This window comes from Protomyctophum parallelum (assembly GCF_964188405.1).
Source record: "Protomyctophum parallelum genome assembly, chromosome: 14".
In the NCBI taxonomy this organism is placed as follows: domain Eukaryota; kingdom Metazoa; phylum Chordata; class Actinopteri; order Myctophiformes; family Myctophidae; genus Protomyctophum; species Protomyctophum parallelum.
Window position 1 is genome coordinate 46,712,075 of NC_139709.1, and position 15,181 is coordinate 46,727,255.

Here is a 15,181-nt window from a genome sequence, read left to right on the forward strand (position 1 = left end):
CCTCTCTGGCTGACATGGTGTTTTGGTGGAGTTTGGATTTTCTTAGAAAGCATTCTAGAACATGACATTGGGTCTGGGTCAGAGTTTAGGCTGGCACTTTGGCACTGCAGGGCCAGACGATGTTTATCCCATGTTATCCACACTCCCGGTGTGGGGGTGGCTGCTCTCTCAAAATAGTAGGAGGGGAATACGAGAGTGCAGTGAGTGTGGTCTTGGAAAAACACCCAGACACTGTTGAGGCATTGCAACATCCACCATCTCCACTCTGGGTCTCCTTCACTAGCCCCACACTGAGGAATAATAATACAGCTCACACTGTCCACCCTGAGTGGGACAAACCCCAATGCCCACAACGAAGTCTGCCGTTATTTTCAGCTGTTGTTGAATAAATAAATCAAAAGGTACGTTTTTTTTATGTTTCATTAACTTATTTCCGTGTTGAAGGAGGAGGTCCTTTGGAACGGACAGAAATAATGAGCATCTGAGTCACCTTTTGGGAGAAGAACAATTACCGGTATACAATCTGGTGTTTGTCTGCCACCATCTGGCCCCAGGGGAGCCTTCTTTGTTGCTTTGTTTGATAAACTTGAACAGAACACGTTACAGAACTGACATTAAATAGTAGTGACCCATGCTGAAATATGTTTTGAGCTTGAATAGTAGTCTGTGTTTAACAAAACCTTGATCAATTAATTTAGCTGAAGAAGACAAAATAGAAATTCACCCCCCAACCTCCCAAATAGATAATAATAATCAAAATCAGATAAGATTATTTCGACTAAATGGCTTTAGTGGTATAAAGGAATGTACTGTACTTAAGTACGATTTTGAGGTATATTTACTTAACTGGAATATTTCCAATTACTTTAATACTTTTACTACATACTACAACTCAGAGGCAATTATTGTACTTTTACTCACTACAATTATTTGAAAACTTTAGTTAGGCCTACTATACAGTAGTTACTTGTGACTAGATTATTATTACAAAACATACAATATATCCATATTCCACCCTGCCTGTATACATTTCTACCATTTGAAAATAGCTATATCTACAACCTAACAATGCGTTGCATCTGCTATTTTCAAAAGATTTTTAAACGTTTGAAAACTTGTGAAATGAGACCTTCTGCATAATGACTACTTTCTACTTTTGGTACTTTAAGTACATTTTGACACCAATACTTTTGTACTTTTCCTTTAAGTCACTTGAATTACGGACTTTTACACGTAACAGATTATTTCGAATACTTTTACACAAGTATAACATTTCAGCACTTTTGACACCACTGTTTGACTCGTAATATTGTGTAAACATGTTGTCAGGATGGGCAGCATCAGACACAAGGTGCTGTCCATGACCCAGTCCACATGCCCTGGTTCATCACGGGTTCCGTCTGAGGATGACCTGAAGGCTCCCAGCAGTGGGAAGATGCAGATGAAGAGGGAGATCTCCCTCATGAACGGCATCTGTCTCATCGTAGGCAACATGATCGGCTCTGGCATCTTCGTCTCACCCAAGGTTATCAGAGTTTTGCTTTTTTCATTTGTGTATATGATTTGTTGTTTTCAATTTCAGTTTGTTTGTTTGCTAGTTTAGTTTGTGGAAAGGGCGCCTTTTTTTATTTCAGTTAACTATTCGTTTTCCTTTTCTTTATTATTTTTTCTATTCTAGTTTTGGTTATTTGGTTACTTTCAGTTAACTATAACAGCACTGGATCTCTCCGACAGGGCAGTTAACTATAACAGCACTGGATCTCTCCGACAGGGCAGTTAACTCTAACAGTGCTGGATCTTTCCGACAGGGCGTGCTGATGCACAGCAACTCCTACGGGCTGTCGCTGGTCGTCTGGGCGCTGGGCGGTGTCTTCTCCGTGTTCGGGGCGCTGTGCTATGCCGAGCTGGGCACCACCATCACCAAGTCGGGCGCGAGCTACGCCTACATACTGGAGTCGTTTGGCGGCTTCCTGGCCTTCATCCGCCTGTGGACGTCCATTCTGCTGGTCGAGCCGGCCAGCCAGGCCATCATCTCGCTCACCTTTGCCAACTACCTGGTGGAGTCCTTCTACCCCACCTGCCAGCCGCCATACGACGCTGTGCGCCTCATCGCTGCCGCCTGCCTGTGTAAGTGTAATGGCCACGGGATTCGAACCTGGGTCTCCTGAGCAGGAACAAACATCTTAACCACTAGCCTGAAGGGCCCGGCCCCTGGGAGATGTCCTCAGGCAGAGGCTCTGAGTCACTCTGTTACATTCACCCCCAGTTTGACCTCCCCCACTTGGAAACTCTTTCTGGGTCACGGCACCAATGTAACGGGGATTCAAACCCTGGTCTCCCGCGCGGGAATAGATCGATCTTTATTGTCATTGTAACATGTACAACAAAATGAAAAGGTGAAGGGACACTAACATCTCATACACTAGCCTAAAGGGGACTTCCCTTCCTTGGGCTGGTTAGATATTAGGCTTTTATGGTCTTCAGTCTGAGGCTCGAAGCCACTCTAGCTACACAAGGAACAATGGGAGACTGGCAACCGTCACCCGGCGATGATTAGCGATCCTAAATCTGATGGTTAAACCAGCGGTTCCCGACATTTTCTGGATTGTCGAGGCCCACTCGAAAGCGTTCGCAGCCGACCCATCTGTCCTCTGAACACGCCAACCCAATGGCCAATTATTTGGGGTCCCACTTACAATACCTAGGCTGGTAATCCAGCCTGAGTCCCGATCCTGATGACCTGATGTCTTTCCCCACGTCTCTCTCCCCGTTTCTTGTCAACCTACTGTAACTATCAATAAAGGCAAACCCCCCCCAAAAAATATATTATTATAAAAATCTTTTGAAAATAGCAGATCTATAAGTTCACAATGCACAGCATCATGACGCATTGTGAGCTTATAAATGAAATGCTTAGCCTAATATGTTTTGCAATAACAATACAAATCTATCTATCTAAATAAATGTAGTGGAGTAAAGGTACAATATTTGGATCCGAGATGTAATGGAGTAGAAGTAAAAGTATTGTAAATTGTAAATACTCCAGTAAAGTAAAAGTACCTCAAAATGTACTTGAGTAAATGTACTTTCCACCAGTAGGAGATCTTGCACTTGCACTCTGCAGTGCAAACACAATCGTGCAGTAACTCCAGTCACCCTGTCTGGCATGCTATAATTAGACTAAATGCCATCAGTATTTTATAGCCTGCCTTTGTGATTTGGTATTTAGGTGAGAGAGAGGCAGCGTCATCAGTTTCTGTACCCAGACATAGAATGTGCCACATACTGTATGTAGACCAGGCCACAGCTGAGCAGTGGCCTACAGTACACAATGACCTGAAATCCAGTTCTATGTACAGTACCAGTGTCATGCCAAAAGTAGCCGAAATAGCTCATCTACAGGCAGAGTTAAAGTGATATTTCACTTGGAAACATGCCATTTTATCGACTATTCAGGCCTTTGACAGTTTTCAAGCCAGGCTTTTGTGGGGTGTTCACAAAAGCCTAAAGTAGACGGGTAGACCAAAATAGGGAGGCCAGATTGAAAGTAATGCCTCTTGCACAATCTTTGAATGCTACAGATAGTAGCCTAATTCTTTGAATGCTACAGATAGTAGCCTAATTCCAACCCATATAAATTGAGAGCAGGAAGCTGTCATTATGCTTTTCAAGCCGGAAGGGCATTCGACCAATCACAACACAGTGTTCAAATTCATTTCCATTTCTGCTCAGCAGCTACTGTGGTTACTGGTTACTTTTATGCCTTGACTCATTACTTGCGCAAGCAGAGTGCGCAAGTAATAGTTTTGCCCGGTCCGTATGCACCGTCCCAGCCAACCCACCACTTTTGATGCGTATGCAAATAAAACAACAAATTGTGCCTGATTTGCTGGGACCAGATTACATACATGACCATATTTCTTACGTCATCATTGAGAGCTAGTCATACATATACTATATATATGTAATTTGTAAAATAAAATAGCAAATTGTGCCTGATTTGCTGGGACCAGAGTACATATAATTATGTATGTATATACAGTATGTATAACTAGCTCTCAATGATGACGTAAGAAATATGTGGATTAAAGGACCCAATGCCAGAGTGTAATTGGTCTTCGATTGTGACGTAATGACGATATGTTTGCTCCTGTGTATACATGTATGTAACCTGGTCCCAGAAAATCAGGCACAATTTGCTGTTTTATTTGCATACGCATCAAAAGTGGCGGGTTGCATGGGACGGTTCTTGCCGCAAAGTAACCACAGTATACCGCTAATCAACTTACAAATTACATATATATAGTATATGTATGACTAGCTCTCAATGATGACGTAAGAAATATGGTCATGTATGTAATCTGGTCCCAGCAAATCAGGCACAATTTGCTGTTTCATTTGCATACGCATCAAAAGTGGCGGGTTGGCTGGGACGGTTTTTGGCGCAAAGTAACCACAGTATACCGCTAATCAATTTACTAATTACATATACATATATATAGTATATGTATATGTAATGATGACGTAAGAAATATGTGGATTAAAGGACCCAATGCCAGAGTGTAATTGGTTTTCAATGGTGACGTAATGACGATATGTTTTAGTGTTGGGAGGATTAAAGGTAATGCTCCTGTGTATGTAATCTGGCACCACTGCCGTATCAGGCTCAATTCTGCAATTATGATAATAGGAGATTTCAATGAAGACCAATATAGTGAGAAAGGTAGAAGTATAAAGACCTTCATGTCAAGATTAGGCTTTAAACAATTAAATACAAATCCAACTACAGATTACGGAAGTATTTAAGATCATGTATATTTTAACAAATTGAAAGTGAAAGTATTATTACAGAAATTGAAGTTAGAGACACATATTACTCTGATCATGATTTAGTATTAATATCACTATAGTCCAAGATGAAATACATTTAAAGCAATTTACAATAAATAATAAAATAATTATACTGTATACGTGATAACATATTTTAATTCAGTTTATATACCTTTTTTTTCATCACATAATGATTTATTTTTCTTTGAAAAACTAAAAAGGGATCCAGAATATTTCTAAATTGATAAAACTGTATTTCTTATATAGATAGAAACTTGAACCATACTTAATAATACTAGGTGTTTACATGCATAAAGTAGGTAGGTAGCAAATAGTTACACCTAATAATTAGACATTACAAACGTTCCTTCACAGAGATACTGAGATTTGACAGTTTACAGCGGTCGAAAGTACTTGCGCGCTCTGCTTGCGCACTAGTTGGCCATTTATGGCCTACTAGTGTGCAACAAGCAAGTATGCACTCGACAGAGTGCAGTTCTAGTTATTTACGTGACTGCAAAAGTGAAATGGAAGTGGGATGTAACATCCGTTTTATTATACTCTTTTCCAGAGCTTCTTCTGTACAGTACAAATGTATAGGCGTAGGCGTAGAACATTGTGGGATGGTCTGTCCCTGGAGACAGATCGATGGATAAAACGGAAGGCATGGTGCAGTATTGTATAGCTGTAGCTACTTGATACCAGTTCAAGTGGCCTTGTGGTTGAAGTGTGGTTGGAGTCATGTCCAGAGGGTGTACTTGTACATCAAACTGCCTCATGCTACAGAAACAGGACCCATTGCTCAGGATGTGGAAACCGTTGGTTCCCAAGGCTACTGTATAACTAGTAAGACGCCCTGAGGGCGAGAAGAGGTCATGCTGAAACAACAGGTCTGGTAATGCCCATACTGTATATTCTATAATTGACGTTTTCAGGCCGGGTGGGGCGTAAAATGTATATACTAATTAGTAAGAAAGAGAATAAAATCCACACTCTCAGTCGTAGTAAGAGTCTTAATAATGGTGAGGATCCGCAGCAGCAGTCAAACCAGACAAGCGTGTTTCGTCGCGCAGGCCTTCGTCAGTGTCAGAATTTGCATAGCAACGGAAATGACATGGTTATATAGAATTTCTGTTCAATTAAATTAGATATAAGAAACACCAATTCTTCATTTATACCTTTAGAAAATACAGTATTTAAGAAATGGATCCAAAATGCTTCATGTTGCAATAATAACCGGTCTCTCTCCCCACCTCTCTTTAAGGGGTTAATATATTATATGCCTTAATTGAAATCTCAGGGTACATGGCTAAGACAGACTCTTAGCCTAAGAGTCTGTCTGCTAATTAGTAAGACCTGGCGGGGCCTCGGACCAGCCCAGTTAGGGCCCAGGTAGGGCTGGGCCTTAACCCATTCTGACCTGAGATCAGATTAAAAAAATGTCAGTCGTTCTTCGATTTTTCAAAAAATAGCAGACCTACAAGCTCGAGCTTGTAGATCTGCTATTTTTAAATAGCTAAAGCACGACATGATGCTAACCCCAAAAGGGGTGCCCGCCCAGAATGGGTTAATCTTCGGGCCTGTTGAGAACTCTTTGGGGCTTTCCCGTCTGGAGTTTGAATGGACAGGTTTCAGTTAAAAGGGATAAATCGAAGAGAAAGGATGGGTGGGGAGGATCAACATAATATGGAATGTCAGAACAAGCCAGCTCCATATATGGAGATCTAAGGGTTTGATGAGGTCAGATCAACATGGTGTCCTTGAGGTCAGATGTAGAGTTGCTGGCCAGCTCCATACTGTATTATGCAGATCTATAGGTGATAATCCAGTCTTCTTCATGTATGGCTATCCAGGGTTTGATGAGGTCAGTGTCGTGATCTTCATATATGGAGACGGCCATATCACGAGGCGTGACGGACTGACTGAGACGAGGCGTGACTGACTGACATGAAATGCAGATTTTCATAGTAAACTGCGACCTATTGTTACAACTACATGCTCATGTTTACGCACGCGCATGCAGACGCACATTGGATGTTTAAATAAATCCCCATTTAGTAAGTAGCAGCTGCCACAACAGAGGTTAATGCAGATCTTGTTAATGCGTCTACACATGCAACACAGCGTGCACTCACACAGGCATGATGCAACAGCATGCAACACATGCAACAGCAAATGAGACTAGCATGAACAAACATCATCATGTTACATGAACGCTGTGGTTGCTAGCATGTTTTCATTATCTCTCTCTCTCTCTCTCTGTCTCTTTCCCCTCCTGTTTCAACGGCAACTTTTATTGTGAAACTGTACAAATTGTTGTGTTCAAATTGATATATCCATAACCAAACCATACTGTAAAGTGGCTTTCTTTTCTTTTTTTCGTGTTTTGTTTTTCTTGTTTTTGCATGTCATGAAATCTTAGACTGGAGGATTATTATTATTTGTTTGTTCTACTCAATCACTCCATTTAACCACTTCATTGAATGAAAAATAGCTTCTATACTGATATTGTAGCTATTTTGACAAATGTGTTAATCTTATCCTAAAATAGAGACAACAGGGTTAATAGTGTTCTCTTGCTTTATGTTACCAGTCGGGTGTCCAAAAGTGTTACTTTTCAGGATTCAAATTCAAAAGTAGCAGATCTGCAAGTTTGAAATGCATCGCTTTGCGCCACACTTAGCTGACGTGACGTTCTCTTACTGTACATGTTATGCAGGCACGCTGATCTTTGTGAACTGTGCCTATGTGAAATGGGGAACGTTGGTCCAGGACGTCTTCACTTTCGTCAAGCTCATGTCCCTCATCCTCATCATCGTTGTGGGACTCCTTAAGTTGTCAAGCGGTGAGGCGAAAACAGTGCTGGAATGAATGTAGTAAAGTTAATTACTCAAGTAGTATAGGCTATTCTCAAAGTAGTGAAGTACAACATTAGCGACAGAATTTTGTTACACTGGTGTCATTTCTTTCAGTACCTATTCCAAACTGTTGTTTGAAGAGTATGTGAATGAATACAGTGGAAGAGCAATAATAATGAGTCTGTTGGAAGGAATAACGTACTGTAGCACACAGTTTTTAGAACATTTTTGTCTGTTTTCTGTGCAGGAGAGCTCAACAACCTGGAGAGTCCATTTCAGGGCTCTACCACAAACCCCGGGGCCATCGCACTGGCCCTCTACTCAGCCCTGTTCTCCTACTCCGGATGGGACACACTCAACTTCGTCACAGAAGAGATTCAGAATCCTGAGAGGTACACACGTGTGACACACACACACACACACACACACACACACACACACACACACACACACACACACACACACGTAAGTTATCAAGTTATCAGTAGAATACTCGCTTAGAAAATGATAAAATAATAATAATCAATAGTTGGAGCCCTACTTAGCTCTAACAATCCATTGTATTCATGGAAATTACCCATTTAATCGTGGGGACTTCAAAATGTTACGAAAAAAGATAAAACACTCACAGAGTATGCTCGTTCCATACATTTTCATAAACCTACGTATCTTAACCAATTAAGCATCTCGACAAAGTGATGTGAATATTCCGTCACCTTAATTCTTATGACCTAAAAATGTTTCCATAAGGTCAGGTTGTGCTGGTTTTACTATGCTTGTTGCGAGTTATTCTTGCCCCTATGTGGGTAGTTAAATGAGTACACACACACACACACACACACACACACACACACACACACACACACACACACACACACACACGCATGCATGTACGCACAATGTCGCACGTGATAAAAGCAAACCAAGCGTGTCATTAGTATCAGCGTGTCATTGTCTTCCCCATCTCACAATGTGGGCCCGTTAAAAGTTCTTCGATCTGCCTCACTTTACTGCACATCCTCTTTGATGGTAGGCCTACTTCCTGACAGAGACTCTCTGACATTCTTCCCAATTCTCTGTTTAAACAATGCTGTTAATGTATAATAGCATCCACAGCTTAAACCAATTAAATCAGGCCGGTTGAAGTTGTTATAAGCAAGGTAATTGTATGATTTGTCCTTGTCCTTTGTCCAAATTTCCTCAACGTCAAACTACAGTACTTCCCATTTCAAGGTCATCTGTTGTGTTCCTGGTTCCATATTCATCAGACTATTCTGCTATACAGCCTTATAGTCACTACTGAAAAATAAATCAATAAAATCTTGATATAAAAGTTTGATACAAAATAAAGTCGCTGTGATTTCATTCGGCCAGGAGAGAGTACCCATTAATCAGCTTCAAAATAGTTGCAATTTTGTCATTTCTCATTTCTTTGGATCATCACTTATTTCACTTGTTTATCCGGTATGAGTTGAATTATCTTTCCTGACTGGAGTCAGCGAGAGGTTTGTTATGAAAATCTAAGTTTCTCAATCATCCAAAGTTCCAAACTCTATAGCCAACCTTTTCTCACATAGCTGTAATGTGATGGACTGTTTTAATACCAGAACAAAAACATGTTTCTTCATGTGTATTGTTTACTTTCTTCCAGCCCTCCCCAGCTATGTAAATGTCTGATGACATTTTGACATGTCTTTTTGTCAACCTTATAGGAATCTTCCACTGGCTATTGCCATCTCCATGCCTATAGTGACCATCATCTACCTGCTGACCAACGTGGCGTACTATGTAGTCCTGGACATGCCGTCTCTGCTGGCCAGTGACGCCGTGGCTGTGGTAAGATCCCTGTAGTTCTTGAATGACCTACATGCTGTGGTAAGGTCACATACAGTAGTTCTACTTGTTGTAGGCTACTCAAGCACCCGTAAGGCTACTCTCTCACTGTCTACTGGTCACTGTAGTTATTCTTGACCTACATGCTTGGCCAAATATAGGAGCGCTCTTCTCTTCTCAAGGCCCGGTCACCCCTCACAAGTTCTGTCCCGTTTGATGAGCTCATCCACATACACACATGGCATGAACATAAAAGGCTAAGTGCATCCTAAGAGACACTCACAACCACACGCGCAATCTGTTCACACTGCTAAAAGCAGTACACAGTACTGTAAAGCTCCATGAATACTCCAATCAATGAATTGTTATTTGATTGAAGATTTAATAACTTAGTAAGAGAAAAAAAGAAATATATTCTAAAAACAATATTAATCATCTTATTATCTTACAATTTTCTCTTGTTTAGTATATCATTATTAAAACAAGATCAATAATCTAGTATGGCTAGATATACGTTGGCAATTATTGCTAAATTCATTATTCTTTGCAGTGTACAAGTTTGACTGAGCAATTTTCACTTGTAGTTGAGGTCATATTTGACCATGGGTATCTGTACTTTGAATCAAGTACTGGGGTTGAGTACTTTACCCGCCACTGACCATCAGGCAGGCGATAGTGTCAATTACTGAACAAGCAGACTATAAAGTACAGTTTTCACAGCCATCAGGCTGCTTCCACACCCATACCGACTGTGGCCACTAGATGGCCATGTCAGCTTGGTATATATGGACTCACAGCCATAATGTCTATTTAAATGTGGAAACCTGCTCTGTCTTCCAATGTGTCAAAACATATTACATTGTGTATATTTTAGCTGTGATCAGACCTATTATGAGAACAGTTACTGCTTTGCTCTTTTCAACATAGAAATGGAATCTGAAATTCCCAGAATAATTAGAGTAGGATTGATATCTGCTGCTATTTGATATGTCTTTTATTTGCAAGTCTCTCAAGACAGCCATGTTGGCATCATGAATGCATATACGCAGTAATTCTTCTAACTGATGATTTTTAATAATCAACTAAACGTATTACTATGATTCTTCATAGAACAAACGGCACAGTTACAATTGCTGATCTACAAGCTCACATCACCTTGCATTGTGATGTGCTATATGAGCTTGTAGATAATATGCTCCCCCAAAATTGATTATGTTCTTGTAGTATATTAAATCGACTGGTTCAAGTAGCTGTTGCAGCCCTAGCACAGATCAATGAGTTATTAATAGACTGGTGTGCTCCTGCCTGACTCCTCAGACGTTTGGGAATGCCGTGCTGGGTCCATTCAAGTGGATCATTCCTGTATCAGTAGCTATGTCCTGCTATGGTGGACTCAATGCTTCCATCATCGCTGCCTCAAGGTACACACACACACACACACACACACACACACACACACACACACACACACACACACACACACACACACACACACACACACACACACACACACACACACACACATTACAATCACTGACGCTATCCTAGCAATGATCATATACAGTCACAATCATTCTACTTCATGCCATGTGGTGCTAATTAATTCATGGAAGCTTGCATGAAATCCTTTCACACGCTCCTTGATACCTCGTGTAAACTTTTGATGTGACAATGAACTGGTGATTATTGATTCTTCCTAATCCTTGATTGTTTGAACCACGCAGACTATTTTTCGTTGGAGCCAGAGAAGGCCATCTCCCAAACAGCCTGAGTTTAATCCATATGGAGCGTTACACACCCATTCCTGCTCTCCTGTTCAATGTAAGAACCATTCACACATATCTTTGCTGTCGGGCAGAAATCTCCATCACCAATTAAAAACATCACACTATCACCAATTAAAAGCATAATTAGAAGCATACATATATTTTACATTAATATAGACGGTTAGACCAAAAGGGCTGTTCAAACGTGGAGGGTTAACGCCTGCATTCTCACTTGGACCAACCACTGTCACTGTGTAGCCAGTCAACATATCATACCGTAGTGTATTATTTGTGTTACACCAGGTACTGTAGATGAGTACTACAACCTCATCACAGCATGATATACTGTATACGATAGATAGATATAGGCCTATAGATAGATAGATAGATAGATAGATAGATAGATAGATAGATTGATAGATTGATTGATTGCTTGCTTGATTGATTGATTGATTGTGCATTTCTGTGCCGTTTCAGGGTCTGATGGGGCTGATCTTCCTGTGTGTGGAGGACGTGTTTCAGCTCATCAACTACTTCAGCTTCAGCTACTGGTTGTATGTGGGTCTGTCTGTGGCCGGCCTCATCTACCTCCGCTACACACAGCCTGACAGACACAGACCTGTCAAGGTAGCACACACACACACACACACACACACACACACACACACACACACACACACACGCACATGCTAGAGAAAATATTGGACCGTCAATTTGTCAAATGCTGATTCATCATTTCACGATTATATGTTTTAGTATTAACTCCAAGCTCATACTATTGTAGCTCATTGCCCTGAAAGCCTGTCTTTGATCTGATTAGCCTTAGTGAGGGTAAGGTTAAGGAAGGTTTATTTCCTTTTCTTAGGGAGATAAAGGGTCCTAAACCATCTGTGGAAAAAATGCCCGGTCTGTCCCATGCCAGAGGGGGTTCATCATACTGTAACATGGAGTTGACTTGTGTGGTTTGAAAAGGTGAAATGCTGCTTTTGGACAGAGAAGAACAGGGTTCATGCCCCCTGGGGCTTGGGTGACAGGACAGATAAGGAAATGAATGCTTTTAGCTTTTATGGCCTTTGCATTTCACAATAAACTGTGTTCTTACGGCTTCACCTTGAATGGAAATAATTTTGTCCTATAAATAACACACATGTTACGGTTGGTTGTCCATCGTGTCCGATGATGACAATCCATCTCTATTTCTTATGAGTCCACCTCATGTGACTGTGTAGTCCAATCCGTCATCCACACTGTCTGCCACAGACAGAACCGGTAAAGGCACTGACTGGGGGTGTGTGGGTGGTACTTCCCGCCACGGACTAAAGCAGTTTGATCTCCTCCTGTCCACAGATCTCCCTGTTCTTCCCGTTCGTGTACTGCGTGTGCAGTCTGTTCCTGGTCATTGTCCCTCTGTACGGGGACACCATCAACTCCCTCATCGGTATTGGCATCGCCCTGTCTGGGGTGCCCGTCTATTTCGTCACCATCTACCTGCCTGAGGACAGAAGGCCCAGGTTCATAGGCAGGTTGAACGGTAAGGTTTGAGTCGGGTTGAACATTACCAGCAGCAGCATTTCAAATAAGTGTAGGGATAAGGAGTAAGCCTGGTTAACCGCCTGGTTAAGATAGGGCCCTGAGTCTGTCCTATCATGTGATTTAATGTAATCGTCTCTCTCCTTCTCTCGAACATCCTACCCCTCCTCCCTCTCTCTGCCTCTCTCTCTCTGTCGTGTTCTAGCCTTCGCCACCAAATGCACCCAGATGATCTGCTACAGCTGTCTGACTGAACTCGACGTGGAGCCAGAAAAACAAGCAGAAGGCAAAACCCAATGAGCTGCTGCTGGTCAACAACCCCCCAGCTTGAATCCCATCCACGTAAATGGTAAATGGTGCATTTATATAGCACCTTTATCCAAGGGACCCATGGATGGATATAAACCAAGGAGCCCCATAACTCTGAGATCGTATAAATCGAAGCAAATGGTCCTAGCTGGACCACACTTTGTGAACCACTGACAAACACTGAGTGAGCGTACATGATGCAACTCATGGGACAGTGGATGGATGGAACAGTGAAGCGCTTCTTCCACTGGACGATCGGTAAAGATTTCTCCTGCGACGGTCAGTTAAAAAGAAACAAAAAGGCCCACCACCTCCACCGCCTTGCTCTTACTAGAGAAAACTTTTGTTTTTATCGCAGCACATATCGTAGAAGATCTCTAGGACAAAGGAACAAAAAAGGAACAATAAAACGTTTTATATTTATGTGAGGAAATATGATGATTATTTTGTAACTGAAATCATTTGATATAAAACACATTTGGGTTTCTGTCTTTGTACTTTTGTTTTTACATTTTGCAAATTACGCATATAGTTATTATCGATCCCCTGATAATACTCTTGCTTTTGCACCTGTCCTTGTCCTGTACTAATGTTTTAATTTATATTTGGGGATTATTTGCTCAGCACATTTTCAGCAGTGTTTACATTTTCACTATTAGGGACAGCTATAGTGCCCTAGTTTTCCACTGTTGTAGACCTCAGCTCTGCTGGAACATTTCGGAGCAAAATGGCCTTGCCTTGCTCAAGGGAAACCATACACTTCTCTACCATATTCTTCTCTATATAAGTTGTGTGTGAATCACCAAATGGGCCTCATGAACAAACAAGTCATTTCTTCTTAAGTCCCACTTAGGGCACGGTCACAGAACACTTTTATTCTATTTATGAGGGCAGATTCTGCCAATACATTTCAATGGGAGTGGAAGCAGTTTTCTAACTTGGGGTTAACCAGGCTAGTGGTTTGCTGCCATTTGCGGATGTCTGCAAAAAAGAGCTACATTCCCATTGAAATGCATTGGTAGAATCTGCCCTCATAGGAAGAATAAAAGGGCGGTGTGACCTGCCCTTCACGAAGATTCTGACATTCATCATTGTTTTCTTAGCTGCAATTTGTTCTTAACAGAATCAATGGACACTCAAGAGCACACTAGGTCTATTATTACAATAATACTTTATATAATTTACATTTGTTTTCATTAGAGTAGAATAGCACAAAAAATTGAAAATCCTCCCAGACAATGGTGTGTGAAGCCTGATCCCCAAGCATACAGTACAGTATAGGTCACATCATGTGGCATCGCCACCATCATACCGATAAAGTAAACATCAGGCTTTAGACAGTATCTGTTTGTTCTCCTGTTCGCTCTATATTTTCTGCAATAGAACCATCTAATCACCAGAGTCTTACCTTTTTGTTGAGGTTATGCACTGAGAACACACTCACCATGTCAATGTCTCCATTTTTACATCTGTTTAAGTACACACTTTTGTGGTCTTGTGGTCTTCCTTCATTATTTTATCATTAATAAACGTTATTAATATTTTTATATGAATCATATTGCACGTCTTTTTATTTGCCATGGCTCTGTAGTTTGTAACTTCACATAATCTAAAAATATATAGTTTTATACCGGGTATAAAACGAGAATCGTTCATTTATGCTACTCAGTATTTGATGTTTGGTCTAGTGTATAGTGTAGCTATGTTTTTCTCAATCTTAACATTTTTTTAACAGTACTCTTTCATTCTTTTTTTGTATTTTACAATTTCCCCAGTTTGTTCTATTTTTAACAGTACTCCTATTTTGGCAAATACACTCTTCTATTGTACTTTGAAACTCTGCTATAATGTAGGCTACTTTTGGCCTCAGTTCTATTTTGGAAAATAAACTCTTATAGTGTTTTTGATTGATTGAAATATTTATTAACAGTTTGTAGAATTTACAGTACATTTTAAGCACAAACTCAATACAAAGACTGTCAACTGTGAGTGGACGACCCAATTAAGCATTACACTTGTTTACAACAGGGTCCACATTGTTCAATTCATCAAAAC

The 15,181-nt window shown here is 40.9% G+C and overlaps 1 protein-coding gene across 2 annotated transcripts; it reads left to right on the top strand.

Annotated features, from left to right (window-relative positions):
• Positions 1-247: 247 nt before the first annotated feature.
• Positions 248-14,679, top strand: LOC310870406 (Y+L amino acid transporter 2). 2 transcript variants are annotated; one of them, XR_014570235.1, is made up of 12 exons: positions 248-401; positions 1,330-1,525; positions 1,809-2,127; positions 7,550-7,675; positions 7,936-8,080; positions 9,401-9,524; positions 10,839-10,942; positions 11,246-11,342; positions 11,765-11,914; positions 12,635-12,818; positions 13,023-14,085; positions 14,176-14,679. XR_014570235.1 is itself a non-coding variant. In XM_083781615.1 (11 exons), exons 2-11 carry the CDS (start codon positions 1,331-1,333, stop codon positions 13,115-13,117), a joined length of 1,539 nt encoding a protein of 512 aa, XP_083637741.1. In that variant the 5' UTR covers positions 248-401; position 1,330; the 3' UTR covers positions 13,118-14,679. The 2 variants fall into 2 exon arrangements, 1 of the variants encoding a protein (XP_083637741.1); XM_083781615.1 differs by having other exon boundaries at positions 13,023-14,679.
• The last annotated feature ends 502 nt before the right edge of the window (positions 14,680-15,181 follow it).

Excerpts from the sequence above, each read along its gene's own strand:
- LOC310870406 (XM_083781615.1), top strand. The coding sequence starts at position 1,331 with ATGGGCAGCATCAGACACAAGGTGCTGTCCATGACCCAGTCCACATGC. Across the intron at positions 9,525-10,838 it reads CCAGTGACGCCGTGGCTGTG|ACGTTTGGGAATGCCGTGCT; the intron begins GTAAGATCCCTG and ends CTGACTCCTCAG. Across the intron at positions 10,943-11,245 it reads TCCATCATCGCTGCCTCAAG|ACTATTTTTCGTTGGAGCCA; the intron begins GTACACACACAC and ends TGAACCACGCAG.